The following is a 19190-nucleotide window of genomic DNA, read 5'->3' as shown; positions in this document are numbered from 1 at the left end:
ATATAGGGGTCGGCAGTGTTAGGGGAAGCAGATTAGGGGTACATAGGGATAACGTAGGTTGCGGCGGTGTACGGAGCGGCAGATTAGGGGTTAATAATAATATGCAGGGTTCAGCGATAGCGGGGGCGGCAAATTAGGGGTTAATAAGTGTAAGGTTAGGGGTGTTTAGACTCGGGGTACATGTTAGGGTGTTAGGTGCAGACTTAGGAAGTGTTTCCCCATAGGAAACAATGGGGCTGCGTTAAGAGCTGAACGCTGCTTTTTTGTAGGTGTTAGGTTTTTTTTCAGCTCAAACAGCCCCAATGTTTCCTATGGGGGAATCGTGCACGAGCACGTTTTTGAAGCTGGCCGCGTCCGTAAGCACCGCTGGAATTTAGAGTTGCAGTGGCGGTAAGTTATGCTCTACGCTCCCTTTTTGGAGCCTAACGCAGCCCTTCTGTGAACTCTAAATTTAAAAGGTGCAGGCGAAAAAAAGCACGCATAGCTAATGTACCTCTTTGGCCGCAGAACTCTAAATCTAGCCGATAGTGACTTATTGTGAAGTATTCACATTGCTCTATTAAATGTATTTATAATGCACATTGATTGTGTGCTAGTGCGTAACATTAGACTAGTATTTTTAAAGATGCAAATCTCGTGTTGCCAGATACGTTTCCCACGCTATATTTCTGAAATGCATAATTTGTATTTATAATGGACGGAACTTGGATAATCTGTTTATAAATTTTAAAATCCACTAAGGGATTAAAGGAGCAATGTCGTGCGTATGTGAAACCCCACTTAATACAATCTATTTAATTGAATAAATAACGACACCACAACAGTTGGGAGTTAAGGATCGTTCAGGTAATTTATTAATCAAGAGGCACTCCCTGCATGTTTATTTATCAAAAAACATCAAGGCTTTCCCAATTTTTAATGATAACTTATTTACATGGCTACTTTTAACTTAACCAAACATTAAGCGGCATTATCAAACTAGCTAACTCATACAAAACGGGAAGCAGGCCCCAGGCAGCTGACACAAAGAGGAGACCGGCTACAACGCAGTACCGATAGAAGGTTTTAACTTGAGCTGTTCGGCCCACCGCAACCCAAGAGGAGCTTTCCCCAGGCACGTGCCTGACTACGTCACTCCCCCTGCAATGGCCGTCACTCCTCCCCGCTTTCTATCTGGCACCTGGGACGCTACTGCCCGCCTTTAGAGTGTTACACTGCTCAGACCGTATTGGACCCCTGGACTGCCAGGCGAGCACCAAGCATATTCCGGGGGAGCTGAAAAATTAAATGCCCTGGACTGACCCACAGACTATAGGTCGACTAACCCTGTCTGGAGCCAGGGGGACTACGTTCTACCACATTAATCTAAATTGCCGCTATATCAGGGTGGGAGGGTGGGAGAAGATCTGCGATGGCCAGGAACAGAAAAGAGTGCCTGGAACTCCCAGAATCCCCTTTTTACCTGTAAGTAGAGATCCCTCCCTTAGGTCTGCAACAATGTTGCAAACCTCACACACAGCCCACAAACACTCCTCCTCCCTGCATCCTTAACGTTTCTGGCTAATCTGCAGCCCTGCAGTTACCTAAGGGATTAAAGGAGCAATGTTGTGCGTATGTGAAACCCCACTTAATACAATCTACTTAACTGAATAAATAACGACACCACAACAGTTGGGAGTTAAGGGCCATTCAGGTCATTTATTAATCAAGAGGCACTCCCTGCATGTTTATTTATCAAAAAACATCAAGGCTTTCCTAATTTTTTACGATAACTTATTTACATGGCTACATGTAAATGTCCAAAAACTTTTAACTTAACCAAACATTAAGCAGCATTATCAAACTAGCTAACTCATACGAAGTGGGAAGCAGGCCCCAGGCAGCTGACACAAAGCAGAGCCCAGCTACAACGCAGTACCAATACAAGGTTTTAACTTGATCTATTCGGCCAACCGCAACCCAGGAGGAGCTTTCCCCAGGCACGTGCCTGACTACGTCACTCCCCCTGCAATGGTCGTCACTCCTCCTCGCTTTCTATCTGGCGCCTGGGACGCTACCACCCACCACAAGAAACATCCAAACCTCCCTGATTCTTGCCGCCAATAACAGTAATAAAGTGCCCTATAAACCTGCTACACTACAGCTACCAATCCTCTCTTTATGTTAGCCACAAACCTGTCTAAACCTAGGTCCATTAAATGGACCCCATCTTGCCTGTATAAACTCTTATCCCCAGCCAAGATGTCGGGGTGCCTCACCACAAAACCTCCCAACTCTAGAATTACCCTTCCTACGTCCCTATTAACCTTTTTCCTTACCCCGAAGGCGGCCTTGTGACAGACCATATGCCTCCAATGCAACCTGGGAATGACCTGAGACCAACCTACTCTCACTACAGGCAACCAAGCGTGCATCTAATGTCAGTGCACATAATCCTAATTAACTCTAGGGTAGGCATCGCTCCCAGATCGTTGCCCCCCAGATGTAGTACTATGATGTCAGGACGACCCCACCACCGGTGGGCCTCCTGTATAAGTGTAGGAAGATCGTACCAACACAGGCCTCTACGCCCGAGCCATCTGATGGACGTCCGGGAGGGGTGAAAGCCGAGGCGGCTCCCAGCCGGGACTGCTGATGCTCGGATGGAGGCCCAGTGGACAAAAGAATGCCCGACAATCCAGACCTTACAAGAATTCCAGCCTTTCCCTGAAAGAACACAACACATCGTTAATCCTAGCAAAACATCAATCCATAATATCCCCAGTGACCCCCCCCGAGGCATTCACCGCTTCAACTGTGCTCCCTCACTGCTACTCACTTCCCCGGCTCCCCGGATGGCCTAACATATGTCCTATAGGGCTGTGAACTCCACCGCCCCAGTGCCTTAATTCTATCTGCTGACCAACCTAAAGCAGCTGCACTAGTTGCAGAGCCCACTCTAAAGGAATGTGGCGCAATGCATGACTTATCAAGGCCAGCCCTCTCGGCTGCTTTCGCCGAAAAGCTGTGGAACTGAAATTTTGACAGAACCGACCCGTCTTGATGGATCAGATAGGGCCCTCCTCACTGTGGGCGTAAACCCGCAAATCCTGCCAGCAATGACACAGGGCAAATCCTGCTATCCTTGACCCTTGAAAGATGTAACCACACCCCCTTTCCTTCCTGATCCGTCTTAAGCAGTAACACCGAGTCATTAGCCAATCTCACGTGGTGTACCTGAACTCCCGCTTGAGGGCAATTTCTAGATGGAGGTACTAATTCGCTCAACCGCAGGGCCCCATGAAACGCCAGCACAAAATCCGCCCTAAATAGGGATACCTCGTAGGCCCAGGCACATACCGCCTCCAAGGCATGCATCAAGCTTATAAGTCGCTCTACTGTAATCGGTTCCCTAACATCTGACTTTTGAACCTCCCTGCGGCCCCAACCCTGCTGCACTTGTTTAACAAGGAAAGTGCCTGTAAAGTCTTGAACATTGAATAGTTTGCTAAAGAATGACAAGGCCGCAAATTTCCCTTGTAACAGAGATTTTCTGGTCCCCTTACGCTCAAGGTCCACCATCCACTCTAAGAGAGTTACCTGAGAAGCTTTGTGGTAAGAGATATGCTTGCTCTCGCAGAACGCCTGTCACTCGTTCCAGTGCTTCACATATGCTCTCCAAGTCGCAGGAGCCAATGAAGCCTTAACTAAGGGGAACATGAACTCCCAGGGAACGCAAGCTGCCAAAGATAAGATGGTCAGGGCAAGCCATGAAGCGAGGCACAAGGAGCAACCCTCCTAGAGACCTCCCACTTCCCTCTAGACAGTGTATCTGCCATGATATTCTTAACCCCTGGCACATGCTTGGCTGAAAATTTAATATGATTGTGCAGACATCTAAGCACTAACTGTCGAAGAAGCCTGACTACTCCTGCTGAGGTCGCTGATAAGTGGTTAATGGAGAAGACTACACTCTGGTTATCACACCAGAAGATAACAGCCCTATTCGCCAACCTATACGCCCACAGTTCCACTGCCACTATTATGGGAAATAGCTTGAGGAAACATAAATTCCTCGTCAATCCTGCCAGAACCCATGAGAGCGGCCAGGCCTCCGCACTCCACTCCGTACCTAGCATTGCCCTGTACCCCCCGGAGCCCGCTGCATCAGTAAACAGATACTTTGACTGATTGGACTCCGCGGGTGTTCTCCAGATACGCCATTGAAGTTTGTTAGAAACTCCTCCCATACCCTCAGGTCTTCTCTTATCTCCTCCGAGATGTTTACCCTCACCCGCTGTGGTCTACCAACACCCAACTGGGCCTCCAATCTGTGATTAAATACATGACCCATTGGGATGACCCTTCCTGCGAAGTTCAAGAGGCCCAGCAAAGATTGTAAATCTCTCACTCTGGCAAACTTAGCAGACATGGTGTTACGCACCATGTCCAACATGTGGCTCAGCTTATCCTCCGGTAGCCGACACAGCTCAGCTACCGAGTCTATTTCAATACCTAGAAATGTAAGCCACGTGTATGGTCCTTCTGTCTTATCAGCTGCAAGTGGGACCCCAAATGCCTCCATTAAGGCCTTCATGCTCTGCATCAATTCTGCACACTGAGGGGAATCTGGTGCCCCCACCAGCAGGAAATCGTCTAGGTAATGCGCAATCCGCTCCGAATGAGCAAACTTTGCTAACGCCCAGTGCAGAAATGTGCTGAACGCCTCGAAGTATGCACACAAAATGGAGCATCCCATTGGGAGGCACCTGTCCACGTAATAGTTGCCCTCAAAATAGCAAACCATTAACCTGAACGATACAGGGTTAATAGGGAGGAGCCTGAACACTGATTCAACATCGAGCTTTGCCATCAGGGATTCTACCCCTGCCTTCCGTACAATGTCAACTGCCGATTAAAATGATTGATACTGGACTGAACTTAGGTCCGGTGAAATGACGTCATTCACTGACCCACCCTTTGGGAAAGAGAGGTTCTTGATCAGGTGGAATTTTCCCCTTTCCTTCTACGGCACCACTCCCAGCGGGGACACAACTAGCCACTCTATCGGTGGCTGCTTAAATGGGCCAGACATGCGCCCCAAACTAATTTCCTTACCGAGCTTTTTGCGAACCACCTCCGGAAACTGATATGCTGATTTTAAGTTCTGCCAAAGTACGGACCCCGTTACCCAACCCTGTATAGGTATAATAAACCCTTCCCTCAACCCGGACAGCAACAAGCCTGCCGCCATCCGATCTGGGTACCCTGTCAACCAGGTTTCAAGGGCGTCCACCCTCAGCTTGCCCCCACTACGATCCCCTGACTGGTCGCATTTTTTTGAGCATTTGACTCCAGGGTGCTGCCCGCCGCAGTAGCAACACACGTGTCGAAAGGAACAACTTTGTCCTTTGTCACACTGTTTTTCCTGGTATTTCCAGCACTTCCATCCTTTCCGCCATGCCCGCAAGCTGGCCCAAAAGGGCTGGCTCCCATAGGCCACAGAAGGGGCTGACTGCACCTCTGGCCCCAGCTTATTCCACAAGAGCAATTCGATGGAGCCAAATGACAGTGAGGGATCCTCAGCCATCTTCCTGCAGTATGCAATGTCATAATCCCTCCACACTCCTTCCTTGTGACATTTATATATATCGTGTCCTGATACTTCAGGATCTCAGCCCCTTGGTTAGGCCATTTCACAAAAAACAAGACCCCAACACCCTAAAGCAGCTCACCCACTCTTCTTAGGTGTCTGGCATTTTTACCTTTTTAGGGCCCGTACCGTCCTCAGCCATCTCTTTTTGTTTTTGAGCCTCAGCCAAGAGCTCAAAAATGTTTACATATTTCCTGCCATGTATCTTCCTAACCGTCTTCGACTTTAAGTGCTCGTGGAGGCAATGCACCTTGTCTGGAACCGATTCCCCCTCTAAGGCGGATTTCCTATTGCCCTCCTGGCTAACCATGGCCTTCGCTGTCGGGCCCATACCCCCATCCAAAATCTTCTCAGCCTGCTGCGCCATGCCCTGGCTGCGCGTCATATTCCTATCTGTTATCAGTGTCCTCAGCATCCTATACATGCGCTTTTCCCCCCTTTTATGCAATCCTAGCGAACTGTCGCTCTCCGACCCAGACCCTGAAGAACTAGTGTCCCCCTCATCCTGTGTCTGAAATGCAAATGCCTGCTCACCTGCATCTGGGTGCTGCATTTCTCCTCCTTGAATCCTTTCAGATGTCACTGCCTGTGCCCAGTAGATGGTGCTGCTGCTGTCGCCCTAGAGTGCACTGCTACCATCCCAGACCCAGGAACTGCTACCTGTTGAGCCTCCATCTGTGGAAAAATAGACAGGAGAGGAGTATCGGCTGCATGGGAAGACAAGGCTCCATTCACACCTCCCACATTTGTGCCATAATCAACCCTATTTGCCCCTGCTGCTATCTCTCCTGCATCAAATATGCTTCCCCATCGTACCTTCCACCCACAGGACCCCATGTATGAGGCTCTGAAGCAAACCCAATTTGTGGCTCCATCCCCTGCTGATTTAACAAGACTCTGTGCGAATGCACCACCCCCACACCATGACCTTGCCCTGATTGCCAAGTTTCACCACTGTCCCATGGGCCCATAGGCCCAGGGCTCATAGTATGGCATACCCTGCTCCCAGATATATTATCAAAAGATGTACTCCGCAAGCACATCAAGCTCTCGTTGCATGCTTCCCAACCCGCCCCCCCCAGCAGCCTGCACCCCCCTCCGGTGAGAGGGCTGTGGAGAGAGACATCCTCTTAGCTCCTCTCCTGGCTGCGTACTGCCCTCGGCCACGCCCGCGGCCAGAAGTCCCGCCCACGCGCACTTCCTCACCGCAGACGCCCAAGACCAGGTGAGGCCTAGTCAGGCTGGGAACTGCAGGAGTAGACACCGTCGCAGGGGGATCAGGACCACCCCCACGAGTCAGAGGGCTGCTCCGGACTCCAACAACGCCAGAGGCCCCAGCCAAGGCCCGATCCAAGATGGCGGATGGGCCACGTGGCGGCCCTAAAGTAAGAAAAGTGTGAGGGTCACTTGATGCGCCGGCCGCAGAGAAGGGGGAAACCCCCCCAATCGCGGTCGGTGCCATGTTATGCTGCTGGGAAATCAATTGACCGGCAATAGTGGGGGGCCCTTGCCCACCAAATACCGGCCCCAAAATGGCTGACAGGGACAGTACTAGCGACCACACAGTGGCTAGCTGTCCCTGTGGAATAGCCGACACATCTACCTGACAGGCTTGCCCCACTAGCCCCCCTCCCTGCTGATTACCCGGGTAGGCCACAACCACCTCCTGACCCTGCGCCTGCCCTTATTCCAGTCTAGCCTCTGCCTGCTAGTCCACCCTGCCTCCTATACCTGCCATAAGCCTACCAGCAGGCTGATGCTCACTACTAACAGTACATAAAACAAAGTGTACAATATGGGTGAATACTTTCCTTTGAATTTCAGAGCCACAGTCTCTTTAAACACTGTGCAAATGGATGAGTTGTGCTAGATAGAGGCGCTGGTTCTCTGTTTTCAGCTGTGGATAGAGGCACTGGTTCTCTGTTGTCAGCTGTACGCTCCTTCCCCACTTTATCTCACTTGTCCTCAATCTCTAGGTGCAAGAAACAAGGCTGAGGCATCAAACTGAAGAATCTAAAATAAGGTGCATATCTACTCACAGTAAATATTCCAAATGTCCGGCTCTCTCCTGTTGTTAACAAAAGCGATTCCACAGATTTTTGAATAAAAAACTGTATTTATTAAGCTCAACGCGTTTCCACGGACCCAGCCATCTTTCTCAAGAGCAGAAAAAAGTTTAAAAGTGCTTTACATACCAAATAGCATACCTTGCCGCTCCACAGGCGTTCTTTATATACATAATGATCAGACGGTACCTGTTTCCCCATTGGAGGAGAAGCAGGTTTACACTTGTTACAAAAAATTATCCCTATACTGATATATTATTTGGAATAAACATAAATTATAACATCGATATCTAAATATCATAACAAATTTTAAAATTAAAAATACATAACATTTTGTTTTTTCGGAATCGCTGTTTTAGCCAGTTTTCAGTTCCCTTTCGAGTTCTATTGGCTTGTCAGTTCCCATTCAGGTCCGATCTAAATCACATGGTTTCAGCTGTCTAATGAGAGTGAGTGCCATTCTAGATGTGATCGCGGTCACATAATTTTAAAGACCAATAGAAAACGTCTCTGCTTCTTGTATATGGATGAAACAAAATATAGTGAATAAAGAAACCGATCATTAATATGATAAACAGTACAGTGTTATAAACAGCAACATGTTATCTACTTTCATCAAACTGCTTGTCTCTAAAGACCAATAAAAAACTTGTATATAGCTGAAAACAAAATATGGTGAATAAAAAGACCGTTCATTATTGTGATAAACAGTAAAGTGTTATATACAGTAACATGTTATCTACTTTCATTAAACTGCTTGTCTTTTCGTCTTTCTTTTATATGAAAATATTGCTAGATCAACTAGATTATGCAATCTACTGATGTTCTTGAAGTATTTGCTATTATTACTGAATTATACATTAATAAAATTGAGACCAGTATATTATTTGCTAGCAAGAAATTAATTTTGCAAAGGGGTAAGTACATATATGTTACAGTATAGAATTACTCTATTGTAGATTTATAGAAGTTATTATACCTTTGGATTGGCATTTGTTATTGTAATTAAAATGTCAAAAATTTTTATAACAGAGATAGATATTTAGACATTCGTATTGGAGTTATCTCTAAATTATATTGCTCAGAAGCCATTTTTTAATTTCTTAGATAGAATTTTATAAATCTTTATATTAACATTCAAGTTACTGTTGTTACAGTTAATTCAATATATTCCAAATTTATTACACAAAAGCCGCTTTTTTGGTGTCTTTATTAAGACCCCATTGTGCATATGTTTTAAGCGTATGTATCCATTTCAGCTCTCTTTGATCTAGTTGTTTTGCTAGATTCCCCCCTCTCCAATGTAATTTTACCTGTTCTATCCCCATCCACAGAAAAGAATCCTTAGTGTATAGTTTACAATTGCTGCAATGTAGTGGCACTCCATGATCCTCATGGTTTTTTTCAATTTTATTATGGTGTTCCATAATTCTCGTTTTTAGAAACCTGGACGTTTGTCCTAAATATTGAATTTTGCAACTGCATTGCAACAAGTATATAATCTTTTTTGCTTTTACATGTAATGAAAGGCGCCAGACCCATAAAACAGTATCGTTTAGGTAGCAGGGAATATATACAGAAAAAAACTCCTATGGTAATATCGAATGCCGCCAGTTCCAGCTGAGCTCAAGGAGATCCCACAGACCGATACTGCCTACAGCGTATTGGAGCATTGACGGTGACGTCATCTGCCTGGGGGTGTCTGTCGGGCGACTCTCAACGGTCCCGACTTGTGGTGTAAGGCACGCTGAAAGTGCCGCCACGATTGTGAGTATTCACTCAGAGAGGGGAATTTTTTTCTGTATATATTCCCTTCTACCTAAACGATACTGTTTTATGGGTCTGGCGCCTCTCTTTCTATCTTTTTGTACATCTAGGATTCCGTTGGGAGTTCATTTGGAGAGCGCAGCCTTTGCACCAAGCCCACCGGAACGGAACTAATACACAGCAGTGCACCTCTTGAGGATAGCTGGATTATCCTTTTTTATACATGTAATGAACTCTTTTGTTTCATATTTTTTGCCTGTAACTGCTGATTGAAAAGTTTTGTGACTTCTTTTAGTGTAATTATATCCTTTGCATTTCCCACAAGTGAAAAAAACAGTTAGATTACTTATTTGGACTGTTTTTTGGGGGGCTATGCCCTTTATTAATGAGGGGGCTAATGTTTGTTTAAAGTTTTGTCCCTTTCTATAAATTATTGTAGGTTTAGTGGGTACTATAGGTCCCAAAAACTTGTCTTCCTTTATAATATGCCAGTGTTTGTCAATGATTTTTTTTATTGTTTTGTGTTCTGTGTTATAAGTAGTTACAAATTTGGGAAAGTTATTGCAGAAAATTGGGTCTTTTTTGTTGTTCTCTATTAGAATTGATCTCATTTTATTCTTAACTTCCTTTCTTTCTTGTTCTAAGATTCTATGATCATATCCTTTTTGTACGAATCTTTAAGGATGTCTGTTTGTTGTTCATAGTCTTCTATCTTGCTACAGTTTCTACGAATTCTAAGGAATTGGCTCTTATGGACTGACTTTAACCAATTTGGATGGTGACAGCTGTCTTGTTCTATGTAAGTATTTGTATCACATTTCTTAAAAAAGGTTTTACTATGTACTACATTATTACTAACGTAAAGGGTAAGATCTAAAAAATTGATTGTTTTTTTTATTATATTCAGGGGTTAATTTTACATTTAGGAAATGTAAGGCAAATTGCCTGGAATGCACATAAGGGTTAAGGCCAAGACGGAGGAGGGGAGTGTTGTGTTGTGTGTGTGAAACAATGTTGCAGAAAGAGAGGAGGGGTCCCAGCTTACCTTTTTAAGCCCAGTGCAGGAAGCACATGTCCTCTTTCTGCTGTTTTTCTCAAAGTTTTCACATGAGACGTTCAAGGAGATCTAAAGCACCTCCAAAGCGAATCATGGAGGCTGGGGAGGAACCTGCAGAGAGAGAAGTTGTTGAAGACAGCGATGAAGCAGCTGAGTGGATCCCTCCATCGCCAGAAACGGTGGGTCGAACCCCTTTACTTCCCTCCCTTTCCCCTTCACTTGATCAATCCTCCGGGGAGGTTGGGGGTAGTGGTGGGGAGATTTCAGATAGGGCCCTACTGGAGGTGCTGGCATTAGTGAGCAATATGGGGGGTAGTGCTGGGCATCCAGATGGCGCGTCTGAGCCCGTCGGCCATGCGGCCGGGAGTGAGCCCTCTTTTCGGGGGGTTAGTTCTGACATAGGCCCCAATTTAGTTACCACGTCGGGCCCTGCCGGGCCCGTTTCTGGCCTTCGCAGGCCCACATGTCCCCCTAAAGTAGCCGGTAAAGCGGGGGTCCCCGCTAGGCCCGCTATGCGGTCTACAGCCGCTAGCTCCTCTGTCCCCTGCTCTCCGGTCCCCCTGGCTGGGCCTCCCTCCCCTCGCGTGGTCGCGGCGGGCCCTTCTCGGCCTTGTGGCGTTCCGGTCCCCGGCCCCTACGGGCCTTGCTCTTTTGCCCCAATAGTTGGTAGTTTTAGTGGGAGCAGTTCGGCCTTACCTCCGACGTCGTCTCCGGTGTCTCACGACTCCATCGCAGCCGCGGTATCCCTTTTCCAGATGTGGGCATCTTCTTTGTCGGGGTCTCCGGGTGCGTCCCACGTGGTCCTTGGTCCTCCGGCGGTGGTTGCGCAGGCTCCCGCGTCGACTGTTCCTCCATCGGCGGCGACTTCCGGTTTGCGGTCCTCCGAGGGCGGGACTTCCGGTGACGTCATTTCCGATGACGTCACTGCCGGTCCCGCCATTTGTCAGCGGTCATAGAAGCGGAGCAGGTCGAGTTCCCCGCGCGGCGTCCAAGGTAAGAGAGGAGTGCCGCGGGGGGGAACTTATGCTCCGGGGGGCAATTCTGCTGATGCAATGGGGTCTACAGGGGCAGCACTTGTGGGGGTTGATCTTCACGAGGGGGCTAATGGTGAATCAATGGAGGAATTACCTCAGGGGGGGCATTTCTCTAGCCAAATGAACCCGGGGGTCCCTGTTGGAGGCCCCCGTGGGCAGGTTGCAAAGGGTATTACGGCCCGGCAAAGGGCAAAGGCCCCGTCGGGCAGTAATCCTCGTCAAGGGGCAAAGGCCCCATTGGGCAATTATAAAGGTGTCGCAGCACCTATTGGGCACGCTAGGAGTATGCCTAAGAGCGCTGGCAGTAATAGTGAGGTTTCTTTGGGCAAAGGCGGCGCCCGTGCAGGCGGCGCTTTTGGCGCGCAAATTAGTGGGAGTGTAGGGGCTAGGCCTCAGGCTCCGGGCGCATCCCCGGCAGCAGCGAGGAAGGTAGTAACTAGGTCTTCTACCAAACATGGTTCACCAGAACAGTTTCAGAGTTTAGATTTAGCGGTTGCATCCACTAGACGTAAGAAAGCCACCCCTATCACTCAGAAGTCAGTACATTTTAGTGAAGAGATAGAGGACTTTACAGAAGATGAGCAGGGTGTGTATGATGATGTTGCAAGTGGCGAAGACAACCATGATGTGTGTGAGGGGATGCATGAACGGTCTGGGCACAGGGGGAGGGGTAGAGCAGACCTTCCCCTTCGTGGTACTCCTCTCTGGCAATCTCTTTTGCAGGAAAGCGACATGGCTACGTCAGGAGATTCAGGCAGCGGGTTGGAGAGAGGTGCTGAGAGCGGCCAGGACTCCATGGTGTCAGAGGATGAGCGTCCTTCTACTTCGGGAGTCGTGGCGATTCCAAACAGGACTGGTGTGAGAGATGGTGAGTCCTCAGTTTCAGTGGGGTTGCGGGGTTTTACCTCATCCTCGGATGATTCTGGGTCAGAAAATGACAAGGAACTGGGGTTGCATGGGAAGGGCAATAAAAGAATGTATAAGATGCTTAGATGGTTAACTGATGAGAAGAGATCAGAAAAAGTGGGTTTGCGTGACCGTCATGACTATATTGCCTCTGGTAGGTCCGACAGGGCTGCCCCACCCAGACTTCGCATAAGTGGGGTGGGGAGGCCTGTTAATCGGAAGGTGGCACTCCAAGGGGATACTAGATCCTGGTCTTCTTATGATCTGCACGAGCATTTGAAGACTAAGACAGTACGGAGAATTCAAGAGGGTAAATTTGTTAACATCTTCGAGCTCTCGGTGGAAGCCCTAAGGCAGAAAGCGAGAGCGGAGGATGGGACAGGCCCCAAGAAGTACCAGCGCCCAGATACATTTCACGAATGGCGCCGGTGTTTCAGGATCTATGCGTCCTGCTATTTGCAAAAATGGCCGGACCAGTGTTTAGCCGTGTTGAAATACATGGAAAACATGGAGATCATTGCTGATAATTATCGCGATGGTGCCTGGCGGGATTACGATGAGGAGTTCCGCAGAAAGATGGTGGGTAATCCACTGTTGGATTTCGGGTGCGTAGAAATGCAACTCTGGGCCCGGCTGGGTCCCGAGAAATCACTAGGTACTGCGGGGGCCCCGGCGGGTGCAACGCAGTTTCGACCCGCAAATAGATTTCGCAGATGCCCAGCTGGGGTTTGTTGGAAAATCCAGGACAAGCAATGCACGTTGGGAACCGCGTGTTCCTTTCGGCACGCTTGTCGCATCTGCGGGGGATTTCACCCTGCCGCGGACTGTGTTAAAAAAGGGGAGAGACAGGACAGGACTGGGCCAAGAGGCCCTGCTGTCGCTAAGAGCGGACACCCCGCTGAAGGTGGCCGCAATTAGTAAGTGGCTCACGCTATACCCCAATAGGGTAACGGCGGCCTTGTTGGAGTCAGGGCTCCGGGAAGGTTTTGTTATCCCCGTACAAGGTCCGGTTTCGGGTGCGGCTTCTCGCAGGAACCTGAAATCTGCCTCCCTTTTCCCGGAGGTATTGAAGGAGAAATTGGGTAAGGAAGTTTCACTGGGTAGAATGGCTGGCCCGTTTAGGGAAAAACCTATGCCGGGATTGGTTATCTCGCCTCTAGGGGTCGTGCCCAAGAAAGACCCAGGAAAGTTTAGGATGATACAACATCTCTCATACCCAAAGGGAAAGTCAGTCAATGACGCCATTCCTCAGGACTTAAGTACCGTATATTACCAGTCATTTGATGATGCCTTGCAAGTAGTACGCAGATCGGGTCATGGGGCTTTACTGGCCAAGCTTGACATCGAGTCTGCTTTCAGACTCTTGCCGATTCACCCCGCATCATTTTACTTAATGGGTTGTTTTTTCAACGGACACTATTATGTTGACCGTTGTTTGCCCATGGGGTGTTCCATTTCCTGCGCCTATTTTGAGGCGTTTAGTTCCTTCTTGCATTGGGCCGTGGCGGAAGTGACAGGAGAGGATAGGATTGCTCACTACTTGGACGACTTTCTCCTGGTCGGCAGACAGGGGTCTAGGGAATGTGAGCTGCTCCTTTACGCCATGCGGCTGTTGATGGAGAAATTTGGAGTCCCCTTAGCAGAAGACAAATCGGAGGGCCCTTGCACTTGTCTAACCTTCCTGGGTATCGAAATTGATTCGGTAGCCCAGGAATGTAGGCTTCCGGTTGATAAGGTACAGAAGATGTTGGCAGCAGTCAGGAGCCTCGCAGCGGCGCAGTTTTGCACGCTGAAAGAGCTCCAATCGGTTTTGGGTCTGCTCAACTTTGCAGGGAGGGTCATCCCGATGGGGAGGATTTTCCTGAAAAGAATGGAGCGCTTGTTGCCGGGAGTTACTTCCCCTAAGGCCAAACTAATGGTTAATAGTGACATGAGGGAAGACCTCCGTGTCTGGGATCTGTTCCTCAGGGATTTCAATGGGATCTGTATTTGGAGAACCCCCCAGACTCCGGCGCGAGAACTGCACCTCTTTACTGATGCTGCTGGGGTTTTTTGGATACGGCGCCTATCTCAATGGCGAGTGGAGCGCCGAACCTTGGCCGGCAGAGTGGGCGGCCAGGGGCCTGACCAGGAACCTGTGCCTTCTAGAGCTTTTCCCCATTCTGGTGGCGTTGGAGATCTGGGGGGACAAGCTCGAGAACCGCTCCGTCATTTTTTGGACGGACAATTTGAGCGTGGTTTACGCCATTAACGGTCTCTCTTCGTCCTCACCACCAGTAATTCGATATCTGAGAATTCTGGTTTTGAGATGCCTCGAGCGGAACATTGAGTTTCGGGCTAGGCATGTCCCAGGAGTTAAAAACGTTATTGCTGATGCACTATCTCGCTTTCAATGGGAAAATTTTAGGAAATGTGCTCCTGAGGCTGCCACTCATGGCTTTCCCTGTCCCCCTTTTCTTTGGCAGGTGGCTTTGGATGGCAGTCCCTGATTCCGGTGCTTAAGGCGTCCCTGGCACCTTCCACTTGGAAGTCCTATATAAGGTACTGGGAAGAATGGGTATTCTTCTGCGATGTCCAAGGATTTCCTTCTTGTGCTGGTGAGCAGGACTGGCTATTGCGCTGGCTCGCGGAGCTTAGGGCTAAGTTAGCTAAGAAAGGGGCGGTATCCGCGCGGTTGGCGGCGGTGTCCTTTTTCTGTAAACTATTCACGCTGACGGACTCTTCCAAAACGTTTTTGATTCGTCAAATACTGAGGGGTTGGGGAAGGTCGGAAGTGCGGCGTCCAGACGTTAGGGAACCCATAACGGCGGACAGGTTGGTCCTCCTGTTTCGTATTTTACCGGAGGTATGTTCCTCAGACTACGAGGTGCGGCTTTTTTCAGCGGCGTTCGCCATGGCGTTTCATGGTGCTCTCCGAGTGGGGGAATTGGTCCCCCAGTCTAAGTTGGCGAAAGTGGGTGGCGTCCTGGCGGAGCACGTCAGGTTTACGGATAATGGGGTATTACTTTTCATCCCTCGATCGAAAGTCGATCAAGATGGTAGGGGGGCCTGGCTGTCGCTACCCGCGTATGCGGGTTCCGCCTGCTGCCCTAGTGCACTGTTGAAGACCTTCTCGGACAGGCGTCCAGTGGGTGCGGTTAGATTTTTAATTCATCAGGATGGTACCCCCCTGACGAGGTTTCAATTTCGGAAGGTTTTGGGGTGGGCGGCTAAAAAAGTGGGCTTGAATCCCAATACTATAGCTCCTCACTCCTTTAGGGTTGGAGCTGCTACGACGGCGGCGACTTTAGGCTGGTCGGCTGACCGCATAATGGCGCTTGGGAGGTGGAAGTCTAAGAGGTATCAGATTTACGTTAGGCCACTTATATCCCAATGTTAATATTTGCTGGTTGATAATGTTGCACACTGCGTTGCCATTATATGCCCTAACTCTTGTTTCTATTGCAGGGCCTAGAAGTGGGCCACTTCGTGCCTGGATCGTTGGGCACTCGTTCGTACACTGGGCGGCTATCCGAGCGGCATCGCAACCTGGAGGGCAGCAGCTTGGGTTCTCATTCTCCAGGGTGGTAGTTAGGTGGTTAGGGAGGAGAGGCCTTTGCTGGGCAGATCTGCCTGGGTTACTGCAATCCGCCATGAGGCGGTGGGAGAAACCCCATGTGCTGATCATCCACTTAGGTGGGAATGATCTCGGCTCAATTCCCGGCCGGGACTTGAGCGCAGTGATCCAATCAGATCTGCGCACCTTTAAAGCTTGGTTGCCTGGTGTGAGAATGGGCTGGTCAAACATTATACCGAGGTTGACGTGGAGACACATGGCCAATCATAGGGCAGCGTTCCAAGTTCGCAAGAAGCTCAATAGAGATGTTAGGAAGCTTATGTGCGAGCTAGGTGGTTTTGTTGTGGAACACAAGTTCATTACGGCCGCTGACCGTAGCCTGTACCGAGGCGACGGGGTCCATCTTACGGACCATGGCATGGACCTGTTTATTGAAGATATACGTCAGTCCCTACTCCTATTTGTGTGAGTTGGGTGGCGGCGAGAGTGGCCCTTGATATTCGGGCGATCTCGTGGCGGGTGGACAGTGTCCGGGGGCAGGATGTGATCGAGGTAGAGTGACGGCACTTCCGGCCAGGGATGAAGTCCCCAGACGCGCGTCTGGGGTGTTCCCTGCCCGTGTGATTACGATGCCGAGAATTCCCTGTTTTATAGTATTGAGCTACGCTCTGCTTCTTCTCCTGCGCCCTGGTACTGCCCATCTTGTTAGCATGGGTTACTACGTTTTAGCTAGTACCTGATTGCCGCCCCCCTGGTCCATGTTTATTCAGACGGTCGTTAGTTCTTGTGTTGCCACAATAAACGTGACCTGCGGGTTTTTCTCTAACCATAAAAAGTTGTTGTGTCGTTATTTTGTGTGTTATTTATTTCTACGTTTAGAAACTAAGTTGAGTTTATGTTAAACCAAGAATGTATATAGTTATAAGTTATTCTTTCCACAGAGGAGGATATGGCATTTAATCCCTTAAGGAAATGTAAGGCAAATTGCCTGGAATGCACATAAGGGTTAAGGCCAAGACGGAGGAGGGGAGTGTTGTGTTGTGTGTGTGAAACAATGTTGCAGAAAGAGAGGAGGGGTTCCAGCTTACCTTTTTAAGCCCAGTGCAGGAAGCACATGTCCTCTTTCTGCTGTTTTTCTCAAAGTTTTCCCCACCCTTCCCTCCCTTTGTTTATTATTTTGCAATCAGTAGGGGGATCCGTCCTTATGGTGGTCCCCAGGGACTAGGGCTATCCGAAGGCTTGATGAGGGCTAGCCAGCCTATTTCTGTAAGTCCAAGGACGTTAAGTTTCAGCTCCCCAGGTATTTCAATCTGGTTTATGCACCTTTTTGATCCTGGCCCTTACTGGTACGGAGTGGTGGTTTGCACCCTGGGCTGGCGGGTGGACAGTGTCCGGGGGCAGGATGTGATCGAGGTAGAGTGACGGCACTTCCGGCCAGGGATGAAGTCCCCAGACGCGCGTCTGGGGTGTTCCCTGCCCGTGTGATTACGATGCCGAGAATTCCCTGTTTTATAGTATTGAGCTACGCTCTGCTTCTTCTCCTGCGCCCTGGTACTGCCCATCTTGTTAGCATGGGTTACTACGTTTTAGCTAGTACCTGATTGCCGCCCCCCTGGTCCATGTTTATTCAGACGGTCGTTAGTTCTTGTGTTGCCACAATAAACGTGACCTGCGGGTTTTTCTCTAACCATAAAAAGTTGTTGTGTCGTTATTTTGTGTGTTATTTATTTCTACGTTTAGAAACTAAGTTGAGTTTATGTTAAACCAAGAATGTATATAGTTATAAGTTATTCTTTCCACAGAGGAGGATATGGCATTTAATCCCTTATGTTTATTGTCATTGAGTGCATGAACAAAATCTTCCAACTTATTCTCCCCCCCTTCCATATACAGAAAAAAACATTAGGATCATGGAGTGCCACTACATTGCAACAATTGTAAACTATACACTAAGGATTCTTTTCTGTGGATGGGGATAGAACAGGTAAAATTACATTGGAGAGGGGGGAATCTAGCAAAACAACTAGATCAAAGAGAGCTGAAATGGATACATACGCTTAAAACATATGCACAATGGGGTCTTAATAAAGACACCAAAAAAGCGGCTTTTGTGTAATAAATTTGGAATATATTGAATTAACTGTAACAACAGTAACTTGAATGTTAATATAAAGATTTATAAAATTCTATCTAAGAAATTAAAAAATGGCTTTTGAGCAATATAATTTAGAGATAACTCCAATACGAATGTCTAAATATCTATCTCTGTTATAAAATTTATTTTGACATTTTAATTACAATAACAAATGCCAATCCAAAGGTATAATAACTTCTATAAATCTACAATAGAGTAATTCTATACTGTAACATATATGTACTTACCCCTTTGCAAAATTAATTTCTTGCTAGCAAATAATATACTGGTCTCAATTTTATTAATGTATAATTCAGTAATAATAGCAAATACTTCAAGAACATCAGTAGATTGCATAATCTAGTTGGTCTAGCAATATTTTCATATAAAAGAAAGACGAAAAGACAAGCAGTTTAATGAAAGTAGATAACATGTTACTGTATATAACACTTTACTGTTTATCACAATAATGAACGGTCTTTTTATTCACCATATTTTGTTTTCAGCTGTATACAAGAACCAGAGACGTTTTTTATTGGTCTTTAGAGACAAGCAGTTTGATGAAAGTAGATAACATGTTGCTGTTTATAACACTGTACTGTTTATCATATTAATGAACGGTCTCTTTATTCACTATATTTTGTTTCATCCATATACAAGAAGCAGAGACGTTTTCTATTGGTCTTTAAAATCATGTGATCGCGATCGCATCTAGAATGGCACTCACTCCCATTAGACAGCTGAAACCATGTGATTTAGATCGGACCTGAATGGGAACTGACAAGCCAATAGAACTCGAAAGGGAACTGAAAACCGGCTAAAACAGCGATTCCGAAAAACAAAATGTTATGTATTTTTAATTTTAAAATTTGTTATGATATTTAGATATTGATGTTATAATTTATGTTTATTCCAAATAATATATCAGTATAGGGATAATTTTTTGTAACAAGTGTAAACCTGCTTCTCCTCCAATGGGGAAACAGGTACCGATTGATAATTATGTATATAAAGAACGCCTGTGGAGCGGCAAGGTAT

At 47.5% G+C, this 19190-nt stretch overlaps 1 protein-coding gene across 1 annotated transcript; it reads left to right on the top strand.

Moving 5' to 3' along the window:
• Positions 1 to 11687: 11687 nt before the first annotated feature.
• Positions 11688 to 17325, top strand: LOC128661033 (uncharacterized). Its single transcript, XM_053715179.1, has 2 exons — positions 11688 to 12424; positions 15910 to 17325. The coding sequence occupies exons 1-2, from the start codon at positions 11842 to 11844 to the stop codon at positions 16485 to 16487; spliced, it is 1161 nt and encodes a 386-aa protein (XP_053571154.1). The 5' UTR covers positions 11688 to 11841; the 3' UTR covers positions 16488 to 17325.
• Positions 17326 to 19190: the final 1865 nt, after the last annotated feature.

Source organism: Bombina bombina, chromosome 5 (assembly GCF_027579735.1).
Source record: "Bombina bombina isolate aBomBom1 chromosome 5, aBomBom1.pri, whole genome shotgun sequence".
Taxonomy (NCBI): Eukaryota; Metazoa; Chordata; class Amphibia; order Anura; family Bombinatoridae; genus Bombina; species Bombina bombina.
Note: the sequence above shows the minus strand (reverse complement) of the source record. Positions and strands in the feature narration are given on the sequence as shown.

Excerpts from the sequence above, each read along its gene's own strand:
- LOC128661033 (XM_053715179.1), top strand. The coding sequence starts at position 11,842 with ATGCCTAAGAGCGCTGGCAGTAATAGTGAGGTTTCTTTGGGCAAAGGC. Across the intron at positions 12,425-15,909 it reads CAGGACTGGTGTGAGAGATG|GGCCTAGAAGTGGGCCACTT; the intron begins GTGAGTCCTCAG and ends TTTCTATTGCAG.